The sequence below is a fragment of the Mirounga angustirostris genome, unplaced genomic scaffold (assembly GCF_029215605.1).
Source record: "Mirounga angustirostris isolate CCGP_5_RB_7025 unplaced genomic scaffold, mMirAng1.0.hap1 SCAF_5, whole genome shotgun sequence".
Lineage (NCBI taxonomy): Eukaryota > Metazoa > Chordata > Mammalia > Carnivora > Phocidae > Mirounga > Mirounga angustirostris.
In genome coordinates, this window is record NW_026991713.1 from 164,606,013 (window position 1) to 164,629,572 (window position 23,560).

General features: G+C 40.4%; 1 protein-coding gene across 4 annotated transcripts in view; it reads left to right on the forward strand.

Annotated features, from left to right (window-relative positions):
* Nucleotides 1-23,560, forward strand: part of NIPSNAP2 (nipsnap homolog 2) — a 34,874-nt gene that overhangs the window by 8,539 nt on the left and 2,775 nt on the right. For 2 of the 4 annotated variants that reach the window (XR_010411966.1, XM_045875434.3), the window contains exons 2-9: nucleotides 1,435-1,574; nucleotides 1,657-1,702; nucleotides 5,127-5,221; nucleotides 5,771-5,841; nucleotides 6,656-6,796; nucleotides 7,703-7,734; nucleotides 14,797-14,891; nucleotides 19,087-19,170. Coding sequence is in view for 3 of the 4 variants with exons in the window: in XM_045875434.3 (XP_045731390.1) it covers nucleotides 1,435-1,574; nucleotides 1,657-1,702; nucleotides 5,127-5,221; nucleotides 5,771-5,841; nucleotides 6,656-6,796; nucleotides 7,703-7,734; nucleotides 14,797-14,891; nucleotides 19,087-19,170 (704 nt within the window). In the remaining variant the exon portion in view is untranslated. Of the gene's footprint in view, nucleotides 1-1,434; nucleotides 1,575-1,656; nucleotides 1,703-5,126; nucleotides 5,222-5,770; nucleotides 5,842-6,655; nucleotides 6,797-7,702; nucleotides 7,735-14,796; nucleotides 14,892-19,086; nucleotides 19,171-20,419; nucleotides 21,586-23,560 lie in introns of those variants that run through there. The other 2 variants (XM_045875433.3, XM_045875435.3) reach the window with 2 other exon arrangements.

Consider the following 23,560-nt stretch of genomic DNA (forward strand, 5'->3'; position numbering starts at 1 on the left):
AAAAATTAAAAATAGAGGGGCGCCTGGGTGGCTCAGTCGTTAAGCATCTGCCTTTGGCTCAGGTCATGATCCCAGGGTCCTGGGATCGAGCCCCACATCGGTCTCCCTCCTCCACGGGAAGCCTGCTTCTCCCTCCCTCTCCCTCTGCTGCTCCCCCTGCTTGTGTGCTCTCTCTCTCTGACAAATAAATAAATAAAAATCTTTAAAAAAAAAATTAAAAATAGAAATGCCAAGGGGAGTAGGAGGTTTAAGGCTTGCAGTTATGGAATGAATACATCACAAGGATGAAGGGTACAGCATAAGAAACATAGGGAAAAAGAAAAATACCATACAGTCTAGTAATTCCACTACTGGGTATTTAACCAAAGAAAATGAAAACACTAATTTAAGAAGATATATGCACCCATATGTTTATTGCAGCATTATTTACCATAGCCAAGATATGGAAGCAACCCAAATGTTTATCAATAGATTAATGGATAAAGAAGATATGTATAGATATACATATATATACACACATATACACAATGGAATGTTATTCAGCCATAAAAAAAGAATGAGATCATGTGACAACATGGTGGAACCGAAGGATATTGTGCTAAGTAAAATAAGTCAGTCAGAGAAAGACAAATACCATACAATTTCACTTATATGTGGAATCTAAAAAACAAAACAAATGAACAAAGAAACAAACTCTTAACTATAGAGAACAAACCGGTAATTACCAGAGAGGACGTGGGTGGAGGGGGGATGGGCAAAATAGGTGAAGGGAATTAAGAGGTACAAACTTCCAGGGGCACCTGAGTGGCTCAGCTGGTTAAGCGTCCGATTTTGGCTCAAGTCATGATCTCAGGGTCATGAGATCTAGCCCCATGTCGGGCTCTGCACTCAGCACAGAGCCTGCTTGGCATTCTCTCTCTCCTTTTGCCCCTCTCCCCACACTCAGTCTCTCTCTCTCTCAAATAAATGAATAAAATCTTAAAAAAAAAAAGAGGTACGAACTTTCAGTTACAAAATAAGTCACAGGGATGAAAAGTACAACATGGGGAATGTAGTCAATAATACTGTAGTAATGCTGAATGATGACAGATGGTAACTGCACTTACATAGCTTAATGTATACAATTGTTGAATCAATATGTTGTATGCCTGAAACTCATATAACATTGTATGCCAACTATACTTATAACTTAAAAAAAAAATAAGAACTCTCTTAGGAGAACCACAAGTTACATCTCTTACACTTTGCTCCTAATGGAGAGTGGACACTTTGTGGTATCCCAGGTTCTGTAACAGTGCCTAGAATAGGTTGCTCAAGGCATGTTTGCTGAGTGGATTGATTTTATGAAAACAATGTACTATGTGACATTATATAAAGATGCTGAAATCTTCATACTGCTAATGAGACTCAAATTTTTATATTTGTTATTCATAGGAGATTGACGTCCTCCAATAATAGACCGCGAGAAGACAGCTGGTTAAAATCCTTATTTGTCCGGAAAGTTGATCCAAGAAAAGATGCTCACTCTAATCTCCTAGCCAAAAAGGAAACAAGCAGTCTATACAAATTGCAGTGTGAGTGATAGGTTTGCTCTCTTCATAGTTGACTTTTTTCCCTTTGTTCATAAGTTTATCGTTGAATTTTCTTTTGTTTCAGTTCACAATGTTAAACCGGAATGCCTAGAAGCATACAACAAAATTTGGTGTGTATACCAAACTATCCTTTACTTGGGGAAAATTAACAATTTGAATATTTGTTGGTTCAGCTAACACTTGATAGCAGAGTGAGATCTTTGATCCCTCTTCTAGAAGCTGAATGTTCAGAGGCTCTTAAGTTGAGCTCTGTGTGGGATTGCCAAGGGCATTTTGATTTTAAGGACTCACACGGCTAACTCATCACATAAGCTCTCAGACGTTAGAATGTTCTAGACTCTTAAGGTTGGAAAGCACCTTATAAGTCCGTCTAGTCCATCTACTCATCCGTGCTTGAGTCCTTTCTGCAGACCTTCCTGACTGGTGTGTTTAAGTACATTCATACATTCCATCTCTGGATCGCTTTGAGTGTTATGAATTAGAATTCACATTCCTGTGATCTCTGTTGTTTCCAGTTTTACCTCTAAGTAAAATTGCCACATGAAAGTCCTGTATGTATTTGAATATAGCCACCATTTCTTCTCAAGTCTTCATTCACCAGGATTTAAGTCCCTTTGGCAGATTTTCATATGATAATGAGATCCATATGCTTTTACAGAATTTGTAAACTTTAAGACCAAAGAGAGAAGTGTATTCGTTCTTAAGTAAGCTAACAAATTGTATTTTAATGATCAATTGTGAGCAAACATCATTAAAAAGCATTTTTTTTACCTTCATGTCTGCTACTTTCATAAGAAAGCAAATAATTTTGTCATCAGAATCAGCATAATTTTCAGATGCAAAAATCCTTTGTTGTTTTATTTTGGGAGGTGATTCATGAAATACAACATTAGCATAGAGTTTCTTAATCACCTCAGCACAGTTCTCTTTATTTAAAAATGTCCTAAAACAAAGCAGATGCTTATTTCTAAATCTTTCTTCATAAAATAAAATTTCTTATCTATGCTAATGTTTCCCTGGATTATCTTTCCTGTCCTGTTTGTATCACTTCATCGCCTGTCTCAGATTTTCATTTCCTGTCTATTCGTATTTCCATTTGGATGTCTTCCTCCCCCTTCAAATTCAACATGTAGAATCACCTGGCCCTTCCTGCTTCCCACATGTGTCAGTCACCATGGTCTTATTTAACCTTTTCCTTAGTTCTTTGCAATTGGTTGCTAAGAGCTGTGCATTCTTCGTTTGACTTGCATTTTGGTTCTATTTCATTTCCGTCTCCATCTCCCTCTCCCAGCCTGTTGAGCCGCATTTCTGAGTAACCTCCTTGCTGACTGCCTTCCTGGCCTCAAGGTTGTACCTGTACCCTATCCCACACCCAGTCCATTGCTTATAAGTTTGTCAGAATGATCTCCCTGAAGTTCTCCTTTTTCCTTCATCCTGTTTTTTTCTTTTCTCTGAAACTTTCAGCAGCTCTCTGTTTTCAGTACATCAAGACTTAACTCCTGCCTGGTTTTTAGGGGCCCCAACGATGAGGTTCTGCCCAACCCAGCCAGTTCTGGGTACAAGTACTACCTTCCTTACAGCCTTCATTCATGTAAGGAAAGCCAGGGCTTCCAAGAGCAGCTTTGGAGTCCCCAGCAAAGAAGATACGACTTTGTATTGGTGAATAACCTAGGCCTCACTGTCAGGCCCCAGCCCCTTTCTGGATCCCACATGGGTCATTTGTACAGATTTTCTTCTACATTGGCTCTCATTCAGGGTTGTTTATGTCATGACAAAAAAGGAAATCCATTTCCAATAACTTGACATAATCCGTCTTTCCCCACCCCTGATTTCCATCAGTCCCATGTTCTTTCTTTTTTTTTTTTTTTAAGATTTTATTTATTTATTTGCGAGAGAGAGAATGAGAGACAGAGAGCATGAGAGGGAGGAGGGTCAGAGGGAGAAGCAGACTCCCTGCCGAGCAGGGAGCCCAATGTGGGACTTGATCCTGGGACTCCAGGATCACGACCTGAGCCGAAGGCAGTCGCTTAACCGACTGAGCCACCCAGGCACCCAGTCCCATGTTATTTTTTTTTTTTTTTTAAGATTTTATTTATTTATTTGAGAGAGAGAGAATGAGAGACAGAGAGCATGAGAGGGAGGAGGGTCAGAGGGAGAAGCAGACTCCCCGCTGAGCAGGGAGCCCGATCCGGGACTCGATCCCAGGACTCCAGGATCACGACCTGAGCCGAAGGCAGTCGCTTAACCAACTGAGCCACCCAGGTGCCCAGTCCCATGTTATTTCTAACATAAATCTTTTTTGACCTGTACAGTGATCACACCATGTGTATGCATTTCAGAAAATACACACGGTGTGGTCATTGTACGAGGTCACGAAAATGTACAGGCTTTCATTTAGACATAAGACCATTCTGAGCTTTTCTCTGTTAACTGCATATACACTCAGTTCTCGTGCCCCAGGCTCTGGTGGTGATCACGAACTTAATTTTCACTCAGTGTCAGCAGATAGTTCGAACAGGTTCCATTTCCGACCCTTGATGCCCTTTTGCATTTATTGTTGAATCCGTATTGTACTTTTTCATCATAATTTTTCTGTTCAAAAAGTGTGCAGGTTTTAGCTTTTATTTTGGGATGGCACAGTTCTGTCTCTTCCTTTTGCCTTGCTCTGTATATTAGAATCTGTACCATAGGAAGGTTTCCCTGGAGCCAAGCTCTGGCACCTCTGTTAAATTAATATACGGCCATGACTGTCATGGCCTTCCTGCTAGTCCTGCACAATCACTGGTAATGAACTTGGGGGGTGTGCACATGGGACTGTAGGATACTTCTTAAGTCCTGTCAGCGGGTTGAATTGAATAGAACCTAATTTAGGCTCCGTGCTGTATCTTTAATTTGGGTTCCTCTGCCATGGTGATGCCCTTGGGGACTGTTAGAACTGGGTTGCTTCCAGACTGTGTCGGGTTCTAGGTCTGTCTTCTTCTTCCCTCCTTACAGCCAGCTTGCTCTCTGCCCCTGCCCCCTCTGCCTGTTCGTTCCGCTTCTGTTGTCTCCCCTATCTCAAACATCATTTCCTTCTCTTATTTCTTCTTCCGTGCTCTTTTCCTACTATTTCTGTTTCTCCCCTTCCTATCTTGGGAACCAGCAGAACTTAGCTCTTAGAAACTTCACCATTCCTAGGTGCTTCTTTTCTTTTCTTTTTTTTTTTCCTGAAATAGCAAATAGTAGACCCATGTAGGGTTCCTGGAATCCTGGGACCTTTGGCTCTTCTTTATCCATTTTTATCACTATACTTGAGTTGTTTACAACTATTCTAGGTAGTTGGGGTAACAGAAACCTAAGCCTCTGATAAGTGGGATATTAGAGTGCAGTAGAATTCAGCTAAAAGGTTAATTCTGCACGTATTTTTATCATAAATATTTCTGAGGTCAGTTGTCAGAACAGAGTAGATGGCCTTTTTTCTATTGTTGATGATGTGTTGGACCTGGTATAATCTTGTCAGTTGTTTAATTAGTGTTGCTGTTTTTTCTCTTTAAGTCAAGAGGTGTTGCCAAAGATTCATGAAGATAAGCATTACCCCTGTACTTTGGTGGGGACTTGGAACACGTGGTATGGCGAGCAGGATCAAGCTGGTAGGAAGCAGAAGTCTTTGGAATAAACACTTATTCCCTAAGCCTTTACTGTTAATGACTTAAATAATATTCAATTTAATGCTTTTTTTTTTTTTTTTAAGATTTTTATTTATTTATTTGACAGAGAGAGAGACAGCTAGAGAGGGAACACGAGCAGGGGGAGTGGGAGAGGGAGAAGCAGGCTCCCGGCCAAGCAGGGAGCCCGATGTGGGGCTCGATCCCAGGACCCTGGGATCATGACCCGAGCCGAAGGCAGACGCTTAACGACTGAGCCACCCAGCGCCCCTTAATGCTTGTTTTTATAATCAAAGCTTTCCAAGTCTCAGTCTAGTTTTGTGGTTAAAGTAGTTTCTCCAGTAATTGACTTCAAAAACTACTTTTTTTTGTTGTTTTAACATTTGAATTCATTATTGAAACTTTATGGTGTAACTCATATGCCAACACATGGCACATTACAATTTTGTATTAACATTATGTGTATTAGACTATTTTCAAGGTAAGAGTATCGTGAAACTCTAAATGTCTGTTATCTTTTAAAATATATTTCAGTCCACCTCTGGAGGTATGAAGGAGGCTATCCAGCCCTCACAGAGGTCATGAATAAACTCAGAGAAAATCAGGTAATGATTTTGAAAAATGTTTACTTATTCAGACTAATGATATCATAAATGATAGTACAGAATTAAATGACTCTTTTCTGTCCTCGTTTTTTTAACAGTAATAAACTTCTTTGTAGTAAAGTTTTATTATTTGGATTCTTGAAGCTGTATTGAAACATAATTAACCAGTTGTGATACTATTAACATAACAGTTCTTATTGTAAAAGTCAGTTGTACTTTGAAACTGCTGAGCTGGTACTTTGATGCCAGTAAGTCAGCATGGTCGATACAGTCCGCCCTGGATTACCTAACGCCTGTCTGCTTCGGGAACTGCCAATCACATAGTCTCTCCCTGGGGCTGACTTCCATCTCCTCCCCCTCCCTTCAGTAATAGGTACAGGTCAGGGAAGAGAGTTTTAACAGCCATACATTATTAGGAAAGAAAACCTTTTGTGTAGATTCCCAGTCCAAATATAAGTGGCTTTCGGGCCATCTGGTATTTTGTAGTCTCTGTGTCACTTCTATTAATATGTTGTCAGACACCATTAGGAGAACTTAAAAATGTAGGAAATTAAATTTGCTTACATTGTTACTTAAATAATTAGGATGGCCATGTAGTTTGTCATCTAAATCTGGACACTTTTGAGAGTGAAAGTGAGTGCTTATAGTTATTATGTTGGTTCAACAAAATGTAAACCAGGGCTGTCTCGGGCCACCTGGGACCATTTTTTATGATAGTATTCTATTATAGGAGGAACATAAATGGTACTAAAATGGGTTTATATGTAAATATTAGGGGATATCATGAGCACTTTTTTTTTTTTCCTCCTCAAAGGAATTTGTGGAATTCCGCAAGGCAAGAAGCAACATGCTTCTCTCTAGGAGGAATCAGCTGCTGTTGGAGTTCAGTTTCTGGAATGAGCCTGTCCCACGGTCAGGACCTAATATATATGAACTCAGATCTTACCAGCTCCGAGTAAGTACTGAAATACGGGATAACGGCCCTCTCATTCTTCTGTGAGGAGGCGTGAGCACCCCTTAGTGCCAGCAACAAAAGTTGAGTTTACATTTTGTGATGTGTGTTTGGCATAGTATTTTGATTGGTTTGTTTTCTCCGCTGTCCAGTCCCTCTCTTCTTTCCTTTTTTTTTTTTATCTTCTTCTTTATCATTCCTTCTCTTCTGCTAAGCTCTTTTGTTTTTTATAATCTTCCATATAATGTTTATTATTTGACATTTTCCATGTAGCATTGCTGTTTTTAAGAGGAGAGACCTAACATGCAGGACTAGCTGTAACATGTGGCATTTGCTGTAATTGAACTAGAGCAACTAATAAATGTGAGACTGCTGAATAAATTAAACAGCACTGTAAGAGTCAAAGGGAATAATATTTTGTAAGACTGTCATGTTTCCCCACTAAGTGACTACTAGAAAGAAAGCCCCAGATGGCAACATAGCAACATTATTAAAAGGAGTACATTGAAGCAGTAGATCTTAAGAGTCTAAGATTCACCGTTATATGGGAAAAAATAGGGATTCAATTGAATTTTTTAAAAATTTCACAGTAAAGTCTGAATGGATACCAACAATTTAATCATAAGTTCAGTACATCTGGAGGATGGGCCTGCCTATGGTTTTGATGACCATAATTGGATGACTTACTGTAAATATTGCCTTCTTATATGAAATAGAATAGAATATTACTCCCACTATGGAATAGAAATGAGCATGGTGAATAATATTAATTTGTTACCTTTTTTATTTGTTATACTTCCCATTATTAAAAGTAATTTTTAAGTTAGTTTTGTCATTTGATATTTTTTATACTATTTCCATATTTCTTCACAGAAGAACTAACAAACCAAAATCCAAATCTCTTTTCAGCCAGGAACTATGATTGAATGGGGCAATTACTGGTGAGTATATTCCCAAATGGTGAGTTTGCAATCTTATTAATAGATTATTTTAGGTCATAGTGTTAATTCTAGAAATAAAATCTGGGGATAAAGCCATGATTTGATACTAGACTGCTTTATTTGATGTTTCTATTATGAAATTTTTTGAACATATACAAAACTAGAGAGAATAATATTGTGGATCTCTCCACCTTCCATACCCACTACTTAGCTTCAGACGTTACCAGCACATGGCCAACCTTGCCTAGGTCTAACTCTCCCAACCCAGATTATTTGAAGGTAAATCCTGAATAATATATCATTAAATTGAATTTTTTAAAAATTTCACAGTAAAATAATATGTCATTTCATCCCTAAATATTTATATATATATCTCTCTCTAAGAGGTAAGGATTCTGGGTTTTTTTTTAAGTAAAACCCCAATGTTGCATTAGGTTATTTCATATTCTTCTTGGATATTACCTTTTTTGGAATGTTGGGGGGGGGGTTTTTGTTGTTTTTTTTTAAAGGTTTTATTTATTTATTTGACAGAGAGAGACACAGCGAGAGAGGGAACACAAGCAGGGGGAGTGGGAGAGGGAGAAGCAGGCTTCCCGCCGAGTAGGGAGCCCGATGTGGGGCACAATCCCAGGGCCCTGGGACCATGACCTGAGCCGAGGGCAGACGCTTAACAACTGAGCCACCCAGGCGCCCCTGAGTGTTGTTTTTATCATATAAACAGCACCACAATGACACAGTTGCTTGTTCTTTTTTTTTCTTCATTTAAGTAGCAAAGTACCAATTTTTCCCCAGACTGATCTATAAATTCACCACAATCCCAGTCAAAACCCCAGAAGGCTTCAGAAATGCAAAGGACCCAAAATAGCTAAAACCACCTTGAAAAAGAAGAACAAAGTTGAAGGACTCACACTTCTCAATTTCAAAACTGACTACAAAGCTAGAGTAATCAAGACAGTGTGGTACTGCATAAGAACAGGCATAATCAATGGAACAGACGTGCAAGTCCAGAAATAAACTCACATATATGAGCCATTAGTTTTCAATCCATGCACCAAGTCAATTCAATGGGGACAGATAGTCTTTTCAACAGAGGTGCTGAAACAACTAGATATCTTTGCAAAAGGATGAATTTAGACCCCTACCTTACATATATACCAAAATTAGCCATAACAGAGCTTTTAGAAGAAAACATAGGAGAGAATCTTTGTGACCTAGGGCTAAGCAAAGAGTTCTTAGGTATAACACCAAAACCACAGCCCACAAAAGAAAATGATAAATTACAATTTATCAAAATTAAAAACTTTTGTAATTCAAAGGGCATCATTTTAAAATTAAAAGGCAAATAAGTCATAGACTGGGAGAAAATTTTACAAATCATATCTGATAAAGGACTTGTATCCAGCATGTATTAAAAAATCCTACAACTCAATAATAAGAAGACAAATAACCCAGTTAAAAAATGGACATAACACATGTTGGGGAGGTTGCAAATAAGTTGGGGCCCTCATACATTGTTGGTGAGAATGTAAAATGGTGCAGCCACTTGGGAAAACAGGCAGTTAGTCAAAATGTTAAACATGGAATTACCATATGGCCCAGCAGTTCTCTTCCAAGGTATATAGCCAAGAGAATGAAAGCATGCATCCATCATATAAACTCATATACAATGATCATAACATTTTTCATAATAACCAAATAGTGGAAACAACCTAAATGCCCATCAGCCGAGGAAAGAATAAACGAGTTGTGGTATATCCACATAGTGAAATACTATCCAGCAGTAAAAAGGAGTGAACTACTGCTTTGTGCCACAAACACTTGCTATGTGGAAGAGTCCAAAGGAGCACATAGTCTATGATTCCATTTGTACGAGATGTCCAGAAAAGTCTAATTATAGAGACAGGAAGGTGAGTGGTTTCCTGGGGCTGGGGGTGGCAACAGAAAAGGATTATAGGTGGGCACAAGGAATCTTAGCATAATTGGATTGCTGATTGCACAAGTCTGTAAATTTACTTAAAAAAGAAGTTCTGTGCATCTAATTGAATTTTATGGTATATAAAATATATCTCGGTGAAGCTGCTAATGACACACACTTCACTAAAGAGAATTTATACCGTGAATCCAAGGATAATTCAAAATGAGGAAATTGATCAATATAACCCAGTCAAGTGTGTGAACCGTGTCTGGCCTCTGCACCCCAGCACATTGCCTCCATGCCTCTGTTAGAGCGCTTGTCACCCCAGGGCGGCCACACTTTCCAGTTCTACGACTCTGTCTGCAAGACCTGGCACATCCTGGGTGGCTGGTAAACGCTGAATGGATGGTGGAAACTGGTAGTTACATATGAAGAAAAGGTCAATTGCCAAACCTGTGAACAACCTATGTGTCTGAGGGAAATGGATTATAGTATATTCGTGCAGTAGAATCTTACACGGTGGTTAAAGTAAAACAGACCAGGGGCACCCGGGTGGCTCAGTCGTTGAGCGTCTGCCTTCGGCTCAGGTCATGATCCCAGGGTCCTGGGATCGAGCCCCACATCGGGCTCCCTGCTCAGTGGGAAGCCTGCTTCTCCCTCTCTCACTCCCCCTGCTTGTGTTCCCTCTCTCGCTGTGTCTCTTTCTGTCAAATAAATAAATAAAATCTTCAAAAAAATAAATAAAGTAAAACAGATCGGGTCACGGATAAATATTGAAAACACCAAGATGAGGAGAAAGAGCTAGTTAGAGAATATGTACAACATGATGTCTTTTAAGTAAATTTTAGAATGATACAAGAGAATTTATAAACAAGTTTTCTATAAAAAGATATAATTATTGTTCATGGATACATACACATGAAGTGGAAATATAAAGCCATGGATAGGAAGACTTGTCTTCAAAAGAGAGGTAACTGCTTCCACAAAGTGGTGACTATTAGGGATGGGGGGAGGGGATGAGGATGAGGAATGCAAAGGGAGCTTCATCTGTTTCTATGGTGTTCATTTCTTTTTGAAAAGATATGAAATATAAGAAAATGTAAAGTATTGATGTTTTTGTTTTGTTTTTTTTAATATTTATTCATGAGAGAGAGAGAGGTGGAGGCAGAGGGAGAAGCAGAAGCAGGCTCCCCACTGAGCAGGGAGCCCTATATGGGACTGGAGCCCTATATGGGACTCAATCCCAGGACCCCGGGATCATGACCTGAGCTGAAGGCAGATGCTTAACCATCTGGGCCACCCAGGCGCCCAAGTATTGATGTTTTAAAAATCTAGGTGGCCAGAGTGTTTTAATGGGCACAAATTAACAATATAAAAATCATCTTAATACATGTTCAGAAGGCATTTGATAAGAGTCAATACCAGTTTTATTTTATTCATGACACTTAATTTCTAATAAGAAGCACTTTAAAAATTAGGAATAGAAGGCGCCTGGGTGGCTCAGATGGTTAAGCGTCTGCCTTCGGCTCAGGTCATGATCCCAGGGTCCTGGGATCGAGTCCCGCATTGGGCTCCCTGCTCCGCGGGAAGCCTGCTTCTCCCTCTGCCTCTCTCTCTCTCTGTCTCTCATGAATAAATAAATAAAATCTTTAAGAAAAAAAAAATTAGGAATAGAGAATATTTTATTTAAATCATGGGTTGGCAAACTTTTCTGTAAAGCACCAGTTAGTAAATATTTTAGGCTTTGTGGACCATTCTTTGTCTAAAACAATTAACTTTGCTGTTTTAGTGTGAAAGCAGCCAAGAATGATTTGTAAATGGATGAGCATGGTTGTGTTCCAACAAAACTTTATTTATGGATGCTGAAATTTGAATGTCATGATTTTCATGTGTCATGAAAATATTATTCTTTTGATGAGATTTTTTCCAAGCATTTAAAAAGGTAGAAATCATTCTTGGGTTCTGGGCCATGAAAACAAGCTACAGAAGGTGGGATTTAGTCTGAGGGTCTATTTTGCGAGCTCTGATCTATAAATGATAAAACTTTCCATTTCTTCCATCTTAACAGCTACATTAAACTTAATGGTGAAACGCAAGAAGCATACTCATTATTAGCATTATCACAAAACACCAACTTTTACCATCATAATTTTATATAGTTTTTGAAAATCCTATTGTGAGAAAAAAACAAATAGAAGTTATAATAATATAAAGCCTCAGTAATTAAGAGGGATACAAGAGTAGGTTATTGGCCATTAGTCAGATATTAACCCTTTGGTTTCCTTATCTTTAAATGAGAACCTGTGACTTTTATTTTCAACTTAGATGTGTTCTCCTTTTTCAGTTATGAAATATCTTGCTTTGAACTATATAATTTCTAAGATCTCTTCTAGCTCTAAAAAACGGTTCTGGACTTTTTTTTTTTTTTTTTAAGATTTTATTTTTAAGTAGTCTCTATACCCAACGTGAGGCTTGAACCCACAACCCGGAGATCAAGAGTCACACACTCTACCAACTGAGCCAGCCAGGCACCTCTGTGATTCTTATTTCTAATAAATATTTTCTTCTTGGGTCATCAAAGGCTACATAATGCAAGTTAAGATTTTTTTTTTTAACTTGAAAACTAAGACATACCTATTTAATTGGATACTACTGTTACAGGCACCACTTTATTAAGAGACCTTTTTTCGGGAGGGGCCTTATAAATGAAATCATTTAGTTGCCCACAGAATAGGATCATTCATTAGTTCTATGTTTGCATGTTACTATTAAGACTTGCCCACCATGGACTTCGCAAGGAAGTACTGAGGTTATTCTTAGTTACTTAACCAAGTATTTATAAAGCCAGTTCAGCATTCAATTTATATTTTGGCACATAGGTAACTATTTAAGATGGTGATCTCCTCCTCAGTACATGCTTCTGATTATTACCAGGCTAAGGCAAGTATGTTTTCTTTGCCTACTGAAACTGAGTTAGAAAACGTCATAATGGAATGAATAATCCTGAATATTTATCACTATCAATGAAAGACAGTTTTTCCCTCTCTGAGTTAGAGTGCACGTTAAAGTGATTTGCTTAATTTCAATAATTTACCAATCGGATTTGTAATTTTTGTGAAGTTATTGATCACTTAATTCTAAATATAAGGGTTAAAGATTTTAATATCATTTGGGGGTAACCCATGGGGCAATAGCAAGAGATCCCTCCTTCACCACAGAAGAACCTGAAAGCTTGGGTCCCCCTCAGAGTTGAGCTCATGGGGATGAGAGCCGAGATGCATAAATCGATCTTGAGGAGTCTGGCTTTATGCCTCCCACTCTGGTTGCCCTTGCTCTGATCCTGTGCCCCACCACTGCCTTGAGATGTGCCAGTTCAGTTGCTCTAAAGTTTGCCTCCAGGACGAGAGTGTACTGGTCAAGCCAACTCGAATCTCTTGTCCCTCAAGAGTTACGTCTCTCTGTAGATGTTAGTAGATAAGAATCCTTGTTCATATGCCTCCAGCTCCTTTAAGTTAATGAGAATGAATCCATCTTCCCAAGTCCTGTCAATTCTGGTACCTTGATGTGACAGACTTGAGGCCCAAACCTGGGCAGTGTTGATGTAAATACACTGGTGGTCTGTGGTGTGGAGTCTCTGATGGACTCCAGCCATGCTTTCCCAGGTGACCTCCTTATATCACTTCAAGCCACTTCCTTCATTTTCAAGTTTGATTCTTGAAAGAAAACTGCTTTTGGAAAACATACACATTTTTTTTAAAAGATTTTATTTATTTGAGAGAGAAAGAGCACGGATGCACACACCCGATCTGGGGGAGGGGCAGAGGGAGAGAAGCCGACTCCCCGCTGAGTGTGGAGCCTGATGAGGGGCTCGATCCCAGGACCCTGAGATTGTGACCTGAGCCCATATCAAGAGTGGGATGGTTAACCGACTGAGCCACCCAGGTGCCCCTGTACATTTTTTTAAAACCATTTTAGGATTTCAGATGCATCACTAGATACAAAAATAAAGTACCTGGTGCAAATAAGAAAGAAGGTGTTTAAGGAGCTGATACCTTTTGCAGTAGGAAATGTTAAAAAGGAAAGTTTAAGACAAGTGCCAGTTCTTAGCCAACTTAATCACAATTTCACGTTAGACACATAGACACGTATATATATCACACATTCTTCCACACATACGAATGCCATTGGGTATTCATTATCCTGATGGTTTGTTCTGGTAAGAAAACAAGAAGCAGGGCGCCTGGGTGGCTCAGTTGGTTAAGCGACTACCTTCGGCTCAGGTCATGATCCTGGAGTCCCTGGATCGAGTCCCGCATCGGGCTCCCTGCTCAGCAGGGAGCCTGCTTCTCCCTCTGACCTTCCCCCCTCTCATGTGCTCTCTGTCTCTCTCATTCTCTCTGTCTCAGATAAATAAATAAAATCTTTAAAAAAAAAAAAGAAAACAAGCAGGGGTTTTTTGTTTCATTTTTTATTGAAGTATAGTTGACACACGTTAAACTAGTTTCAGGTGTAGAGCAGGGATTTGACAAGTCTGTACATTATGCTGTGCTCACCCCAAGTGTGGCTGCCGTCTGTCACCCCACAACACTATGACAATACCGTGAGGCAGCTTCCATTTTGATAGTGATGCTGTATTGCCCGGAAGCTCCACGTTCATGGTTCTTCAGTGTGTTTTCCAGAATTTATGGTCTGCAGGTGCTTTGAAGTTGTGCTCCCTTCATCTCTGTCTTAAACCCCATTCTCTGGGGGTGGTCCCTGTCTCCATAAGACACAATAACTTCTGGCATCTTGAGTGGTCTGGCATCCACGTTTCCCTCACTCCCTGTCAGCACATTCTTAGAGAAGCAGTTCTTTTTAAGTTGATGGGTCTTATCCTCAGCCAATTTTCTTGACTATGTATTCTCAAGCACTGATTCTAAGAGTCATTAATTACTGTCCACTTCCCCCAAAAATGACTGTTACAGCTACAGAAAAGTACATTTACATCTTATATGTTATCTACATTAAAATAATTTTCAACTGCATTTGATAGTTAAAAAACAATTAGTCTTCATATCATACAACTTGCTCTGAGGGCAGAAGAAATCTACTGATTCTTTTCAACATACCTAGTTCAGTATCTGAACACTGTCATTTTTTCCTTACAGGGCTCGTGCGATTCGCTTCAGACAGGATGGTAATGAAGCAGTGGGAGGATTCTTCTCTCAGATTGGGCAGCTGTATATGGTACATCATCTTTGGGGTATGTATTTTTTCCTTCATTTTTGTGTTACTAGGATTTCAGAGTTCATTACCAAATAAGCTATACTAGGCAATAAAGCACATCTCAAGTCAGTAACTTTAAACACCGTAGCAGGGGGTGCCTGGGTGGCTCAGTCGTTAGGTGTCTGCCTTCAGCTCAGGTCATGATCCCAGGGTCCCGGGATCGAGTCCCACATCGGGCTCCCTGCTCAGCGGGAAGCCTGCTTCTCCCTCTCCCACTCCCCCTGCTTGTGTCCCCTCTCTTGCTCTCTCTGTCAAATAAATAAATACTTTAAAAAAATAAACACTGGAGCAAATCCAAACATCACAGATAGAAAGTGCTGGGCTATCTAGAAGGAAAGAGTCAACAGTGAAAGGCCCATAGACTCGGGGCACATTAGTAGGCTCATTATGAGAGTGGGGATAATGATGAAAGGAACAAGAGGAGTGAAGCACGCAGCCATGGGAGAGGGAACATGATAAAGCTGCTGTCCCTTTCTAGACACTTCCCATGGCTCCTCAGAAATTATCCTGCATTTTGTCCAGAGAGGCAGCTCTCCACATGTTCACTCACTGCCTGCCTTGTGTCTGATTCCATCGTTCCGGAGGCCCTTCTGTCACCTCTTCCATCCCCACCCACTTTTGTCTGGCACCATCTTCGGTATCTCTCAGGGCCTGACTCGGGCGTGCCCCCTTGCCCCCCAGTGAATGTCTCTCCTCCTGAGCCCCCAGAGCCTGGTATCATGTAGGTTGTCACACTCTGGCTATTTGTGTCTGTGTCCCTGCTAGAACAGGAACTGGGTCTGAGTAATAGCTTGGTTCATTTGGGGCACATCTGTATATGTGTATTAAAGTTAAAAAAAAAATGGACGAACCATGAGAGACGATGGACTCTGAGAAACAAACTGAGGGTTCTAGAGGGGAGGGGGGTGGGAGGATGGGTTAGCCTGGTGATGGGTATTGAGGAGGGCACGTTCTGCATGGAGCACTGGGTGTTATGCACAAACAACGAATCATGGAACACTGCATCTAAAACTAATGATGTAATGTATGGGGATTAACATTACATAAAAAAATTTTTTTAAAAAGTTAAAAAAAATGAAGCTCAGCTGAGACTCCTGATGTAATGTATGGTGTATGAAAAGAATCAGTAGATTTCTTCTGCCCTCAGAGCAAGTTGTATGATATGAAGACTAATTGTTTTTTAACTATCAAATGCAGTTGAAAATTATTTTAATGTAGATAACATTTCCAACAGATTTGGAAACACATCTTTAAAATCTGCCTTTAGAGATTATGCTAAACATAATTTAACCTTTCTGGGTTTTGAGGTAGGGGTGACATCGTTTTTATTATTATTATTTTTAAATAGTATGTGTTCTGTCTGGAGAATATAAACTGAAAAGTCAGGCCTGTCCCCTTTGCTCACTTTCCTCTCAGGCTTGGCGCCTGCACACCTTCCCAGACGTCCTCTGTACACGAGCGCAGGGACTGCACTCATGTCAGGGCTTACAGTGTGTCTGGATGGGAACTCCCAGGTGAAGGAGGAGACAGGCAGGCACCAGGGGGTCCCAGGCCCTTAACTCTGTCCCACGGAAAGGACTTGAGGTTTCACACAGCAACAGCAAGATGCGGAGGAGTCCACCAAGATCATCCTCCGTGCGCAGATGCAGAAGCTAGGAACAATGTGGTGCTTTGGCTTTGGAAAGTGGCCAGATTGCAGCTCGTGTCTTTTCTGAGGCGGTGCCTTTCTCTGCCTTCCTTTGTTGTCCCCAGTTAGTGTCCCAAATGTCCACTGCCTGCTTCCTCCTTTACAGGAAAAAGTATTGAGATATGCAGAAATGAATTTTCAATTGCCTGCCCCAAAAACTTAGCCTCACTTTTCCATACTTTTTAGAGAACCACACTGATCAGGCACCTCCAGTGTGTTGGTTATTTTAAGCATCATTCTCTTTAATCCCTACAACCACAGACCACAGTGAGGTACCTGTGACTCATGGATGATAAATAAATCACTTAGAAGCTGCAGCTGTCAAGTCACTGAACCAGGCTCAGACTTGGGCGTGTCTGGCTTCAAAGCAGGTCTTCCTAGCACGTAGCACCTCCTTTTACCCTCGCACCTGACGCCACTCCTTCCCCACCTTCCTCAAGGCCTTGCTCCATCCATTTGCTCCGGCACCACCCATCTAGGGGCTCCCTCCCCAGTAATATGTATATGCTCAAGTGCCTCCCACCTTTAAAAGCCTCGCTAACAGAAACAATAATAAAATAAAAGCCTCCCCAAATCCAAATGTCCATTGACGGATGAACAGATAAACAAAATGTGGTACGTACGCACATTCATCCGTAAAAAAGAGTGAAATGCCGGCACATACTACAATATAGATAAACCTTGAAAACATCAGATTCCACTTACATGAGGTGCCTAGAATAGGCAAATTCATAGAGACAGGGCCAAGTAGAGGTTACCAGGGGCTGAGGGGGCGGGGAGAATGGGGGGTTAGTGTTCAGTGGATAGAGTTTTAATTTGTGATGGTAAAAAGTTTGAGAGATGGATAATAATGAAGGGGACAGTTGTGAATGTACTTAATGCCACTGAATTGTACATTTTAAAATGGTTAAAAGTTGGGGCGCCTGGGTGGCTCAGTCATTGAGCATCTGCCTTCGGCTCAGGTTATGATCCCAGGGTCCTGGGATCGAGTCCCACATCGGGCTCCCTGCTTGGCGGGAAGCCTGCTTCTCCCTCTCCCACTCCCCCTGCTTGTGTTCCCTCCCGCGCTGTGTCTCTCTCTGTCAAATAAATAAATGAAATCTTTAAAAAATAAATAAATAAATAAAATGGTTAAAAGTTAATTTTGCTGGGGTGCCTGGGTGGCTCAGTCCATTAAGCGTCTGGCTTCTGCTCAGGTCATGATCTCGGGGTCCTGGGATCGAGTCCCACATTGGGCTCCTTGCTCAGAGGGGAGTCTGCTTCTCCCCCTGCCTGCCCCGCTCCCCCTGCTTGTGCTCGCTCTCTCTGACAAATAAATAAAACCTTTAAAAAAAAATAGTTAATTTGGCTGTGCATATTTTACCATAATAATAAATTTTTAATTAAGAAAATTAAAATTTGAAATGAAAAAATAAGAACACAGCCCTCCCCAACCTGTGTTCCCTGCAAGGGGTCAGCACACAGTGCACCGGCCATGTACTTGACCTCAGTTGGAATGCTGCTTCTTGTCACGTTAATGCTTAGTGTTTTGCTCTGGGTGGTGAGAGGTACAAGATTTGTTTTCCTTCTGTTTTTCAGCATCTTCAAAATTGCATGTAATAAATGTATATTCCTTTACTACTTGAGGGAAACTTTAGATGGTTAAACTCCTAGGCCGACAAGGGTAGGTCTTCTCATCAGGAAAAGGAAGTCTTGTGGAGAACAGGTGTGTGTCCCAAAATAGAAACTAGAAGCCCTGATTCTTGTCTTTGTCTTGACTGACCCCCTGTCAAGATGCCTAGGAGGTATTTCCCTGGTGAGAACTCGGAAGGAGGTTGCCTAGGCTGGGAATCAGAAACCAAGGCACCCAGATGAGGTACCTGAATTGTACCACATGACACCGAAGATGCTGATGCCTTTGACCATGCTCTTCTCTCCACCTGGAGCAGCTTTCTCTTCTGTTCCTGTCGACATTCTTTGCAACCTTCGAGACCCACCTGGTCAAATCACACCCTCCAGACAGCTCTCTCATTTCCTCCGTGCTCTTGTGGGCTTTGTTCTAAATATACCACAGTGCTCAGCAGGGGCTGACCTTGCCTTCACTTGTCTTTTTGCTCTCCACTGCATTGAACACAGCCTGTCATGCACATCATTGTAGTGCTTTGGAAATGTTGAGCAAAATGGAATCGAATATTGCTTATCTGTAGTCTGACGGTTTCTGATTATGAATTTAACGTGTTATTGAAGAAATTCACTTGGTTTGAAAGGTAGATCTTGGATCCACTAGATTTTTAAATTTAAAGAGTTGTTTATTTTGCTTCTCTCACAAGGCCTAACATAATTTTTTGCTCAGAGTGACCAGCTCACAGTGATCTCAGCTTATTGTTAAATCCCCAGAGTGGTCTCTTTGAGAAAACTAGCTGAGCAGCTGACTTGATGGACATACTAGTGGAATGCAGGACATTTTGTTGGGTTTAAGCCTTGCTTCTGTGTGGTTCTTTTTCAGCTTACAAGGATCTTCAAACCAGGGAAGATATACGGAATGCAGCATGGCATAAACATGGCTGGGAAGAATTGGTATATTATACAGGTAATACTTTCATAAACATAAAATCTGTCATTCTTCTCATCTTACTGTTTTATGTTCTTTCCCCTCAAGGCTAATATGTTTTTTGGTTTTTTGTTGTTGTTGTTAAATAGTATGTTGCTCTAGGATGGTGAATCATAAGGTTGGGGGGATGGAGAATAGTCAGATTTTTCCTTAATAGTTACATGCCTTCTTTTCAATAAGGAAATTTCATTCTTTCAAGTATGTGTGGGGGGTGCCTGGTGGGCTTGGTCAGTGGAGTGTGCGACTCTTGATCTCATAAGGTTGTGAGTTCAAGCCCCACGTTGGGTGTAGAGATTATTTAAAAATAAAATCTTAAAAAATATATAGCAAGTGTGTATATTGTCTGGTACAGTTTTCAGACACTTGTATGTTGGAAATTTTCCATCATTACTTTTTTTTGTACTTTTCTATATTCTCTGAATATTTATTACACAATTTTTTTCTAAGCTTTCCCTTTCTCATCAAAGTTATCTATTCCCCAAAACATTATAATACAGCAATTAAAAAGTAATTTTGAAAATTAATTTGACATTTTGACTTTCGGTGTATACATGTGTATGCATGGGCATGGATAGCCATGTACACGTATACTATGAAATCCTGGAGGCTTGATTTTTATAAGAACAATTGGGCTGAATACAACCCAGTAATACTGACATAGTAATAAGTACCAATCATGTGGCCTGTCAGGTACATTTAAGCCCGTATACTACTAAGAAAATCAAAGAGTACTTTGTTCCAGAAAATAAGTATTATCTTGTCTTTTAGTTCCAAACATCATATAATTGTATGTGACTGGCTGCTTATTCTTACATGTTCATCAGTTCCCAGAGGCGTATTTGACTCAGCAGTGAGTTTCAGAAGTGCTGGTTATCTAGTCACATGCAGTGTGATTTGATTTTATATAACTTTATTTTAGCTGAGAGTTCTCAACCTTTTGAGAAAGCACCACTTTTGTTACAACGTGGACTTTCCTAAGTTCCGACAAGTGAAACAGATCTCCAGATAGAATCTGTTTTAATTTTAAAAACATCTCCTGGGATGTTAACTGATCTACCATTAGCTTGTATATTTCTGTCGCTGAGATCAGTTCTCTGTTTTCCGGTACTCTGTTCTGATTCCAAGCAGCATGTCTTCTGAACATTCTCAGCAACCTGTTTGTTACTGTACATTTACCATAATCTGTGTAGAAAAGAACAAGCACAATAATCTTGATCCTTGTTTTCAGTCCCACTTATTCAGGAAATGGAATCCAGAATCATGATCCCACTGAAGACCTCACCCCTCCAGTAAACAGATTTTAGATGTGCCTACATAAATTTATGTGACAAGTATTTGTCATAAATTAATTTTAATTGTATATCAAGTGAAAAAGAAACACTGAAGTGTAAACTGCTGTATATAGCTTACGAGAGACCTCTTTTCTTTAAAATTTACATAATCACAAGAAGGAAACTTAGAGTTGGATCGTAACAGTGCTCTGTAGTCCTCTTTGAAACATCCCTATGTTAGTTGCATACACCTTATACTACCAGGCACCCTTCCCCACCCTCTGGGAAAGGAGGGCCCAAATTAAAATTTGAATCCTCTCCAAATAGGAACCTAACCATGAAAAAAAAGTTAGCAATTTCTTTATAAAAAGCAAATCTGTTTTATAGTTACAGATTTTTAGACAAATTTCTTGTATCAGGAAGAAATATAAATTTTGTCATGTTACTCTAGCAGTTTTTCTGAGCCTCAGACTCGGAACAAATTAAGAGCGTACCCAATACCTGAAAATGTCTTAATTCACTCTCATTTTTAATCAGTTGGCATAGTAAACGACATGTCATTACTAAGCTGGTGGTGGTTGCTGAGGTACACTTAGTAATTCAGTCTTTACATAGTGTATTGTGATAGCTCGATATGAGGGGAAATAATGGCTTGAACCATGTATCATATGTGATTTTGAAATGAACACCTTGAATAGCACTAATTTTTATTTGTAATATTTTTCTATAATAAAATGAGTAGCATTAGGAAAAGAGGTTTTATTTTGTAAACAATCATTTGTGACCTCAGACATTCTGTAGTTAATGTTTTAGTAAGCTCATAGCAGATACTTCCAAGATCATGTATGAGGGGTGGTGCATGTTGAGATTTAAGTTGGAATAAAGTGCATACTTTGTCTAGCTCTGTTTGATTTAGTTTTTTTAACACAGTGTGCCTATTTTGTGACTGTCATCATGTGAAAGTCCCGTTGAAGTGAAAACTTATGTCTGACCCCCAAATTAAAGGATTTATGTGTAAAATAAAGTGTGAATAAATATCACAGCAAATGTCAAACTTTTACATGTGAATGGTTTTCTCCAAGAACCTATAAAAATCAATAAAAATCCTCTTGATTTTCACATATTACTTGTTTGCAATCTTTTTTTTTTTACTGAACTTGTGCTGAAAATGACCCTGCCCCTCTTGAAAAACAGCTTGTCCCTGCTTAGTGGGCATATGTGAGTCTACAGAGCAAAATGCTAAGAAAGCTCCTCAGCGTCCCCCTAGCCGTTTAACGAAGTGTTTTGAGGACCGGGTGTTTGTACCAGGGCTTGGGACCTGGGGGGCTGGGTCAGCTGGTAGAAGAACAAGCGCTTCCAAGTCCAGGCTCTGCTCCTTGACGAGGTACTTCCCATCTTCGGTGTTCAGTTCCCTGAATCCATAAAATGGGGAGGTGGAATCCGATGGCATTTAACATCCCTTCAGCTCTGAATCTTTGTAACTCCTTAGTGCCACGGGAAGCAGGAGGGATGGGTAGCTCCAGCATAGAAGACCTGCATTTTAACAGTTGTACTGATTGGATGCCCAGAGCATGTTTGTAGGATGTGAATGAATTATTTATATGAAACTGCTTTCTACACTATATAAAGAAAAATGGTAGAATTAGTATTACTGGTGAATTAGCTTTACTGGTGATCTAGCTGTTCGGAACTGGGAAAAAATTGCTAGGAACGGAGGGAATTGTCACTTACAACTTGTGTGGACTTGAACACTGCAGAAGTCCGGAATTTTCTATCATTCACTGGGGCGTTAAGGTTCTCCAGAGAAACAGAACCAATAGGATATCTAGATAAGATATGCATAAGAAGAGACAGGGATTGGCTCATGGTTATGGAAACCAAGAAGTCCCAGAATCTGCCATCTGCCAGCTAGAGAACCAAGAAAATCAATGGTATAATTCTGTCCCAAGTTCAAAGGCCTGAGAATCAGGAGAGCTGATGGTTTAACTCCCAGTCCAAGGTCAGAGGCCCAAGAACCAGGAGCTAGCTCCAGTATCTGAGAGCAGAAGATGAACGTCCCATCTCACGCAGACAGCCTACATTTGCCCTTCCTTTGCCTTGTTCCGCTTGGGCCGCCAATGGATCAGATGCCCACCTACATCGATGAGGAGGATGTGTATACTCATTCTGTTGAATCAAATGCTAATCCTCCAGGAGCACCCCTCACAGGCACACCCAGAGATAATGTTTTAGCAGCCACCTGGACATCCCTTAGGCCATCAAGTTGACCTATAAAATTAACCCTCACAACTGAGCTCACAGTTGGTGGATGAGTTAGATGAGGCTCTCTAAATTGCATCATCCACCCAACTCCCTATCCAGGGGCCATTCGGTTGGTGAGCACCAGGATGTCCAGATGCCAAACAGAATATGCAAGAATGAGGTTTTCTTTCAGAAACTTTCCTTTTCTCTTTTTGTGTTGCTTTCTTAAAGGAGCTTTCTGTTCAGAAAAAGCACAGAGCAACAAACTGACCGTAAAATGGAGCTCTTTCAGAATATACCCTACTCTAGGAAGAGGAATTTCTGTCCTAATTAAGTCATTGGATTTCACAAAGCAGCCTGCCTCACGCTAGGCTTTAGTCTTCCTTCAAGTCAACAAATACTGAGTTTCTGTTAGTGCCAAGCATCAGACACAGGGAATAACATCATGAACAAAACATGATCCCTGCCTTTGTGAAGCTTACAGTCCAGTTGAGAAGAGACTAGCAATTAAAATATAAAATACCCTTAAGTTACATGATATGGTAGAAGTTGATACGTGTTCTAGTGGGGGAAGGTAGAACAGGGTAATGGAGATCAGGAACCTAAGGGTGGGCTGCGAGAGGCGGTATGCAGTATTGTCAGAGTTGGCCTCGCTGAAAAGCTGACATCTAAGCAAAAACGTGAAGGAGGTGACAAAGTTAGCCAGCGTTTGGAAGGGAATCCCACCATGCTGAGGGAATGGCTACAGCAGGGTCATGCCTGGCATGCACTAGAGCGGTGGAGACCAGTGGCTGAAACAGGAGAGGGAGGACTTGGTGGGGGAAGCCAGAGGTCCTGGGGCTGGATCAGTAGAGTGC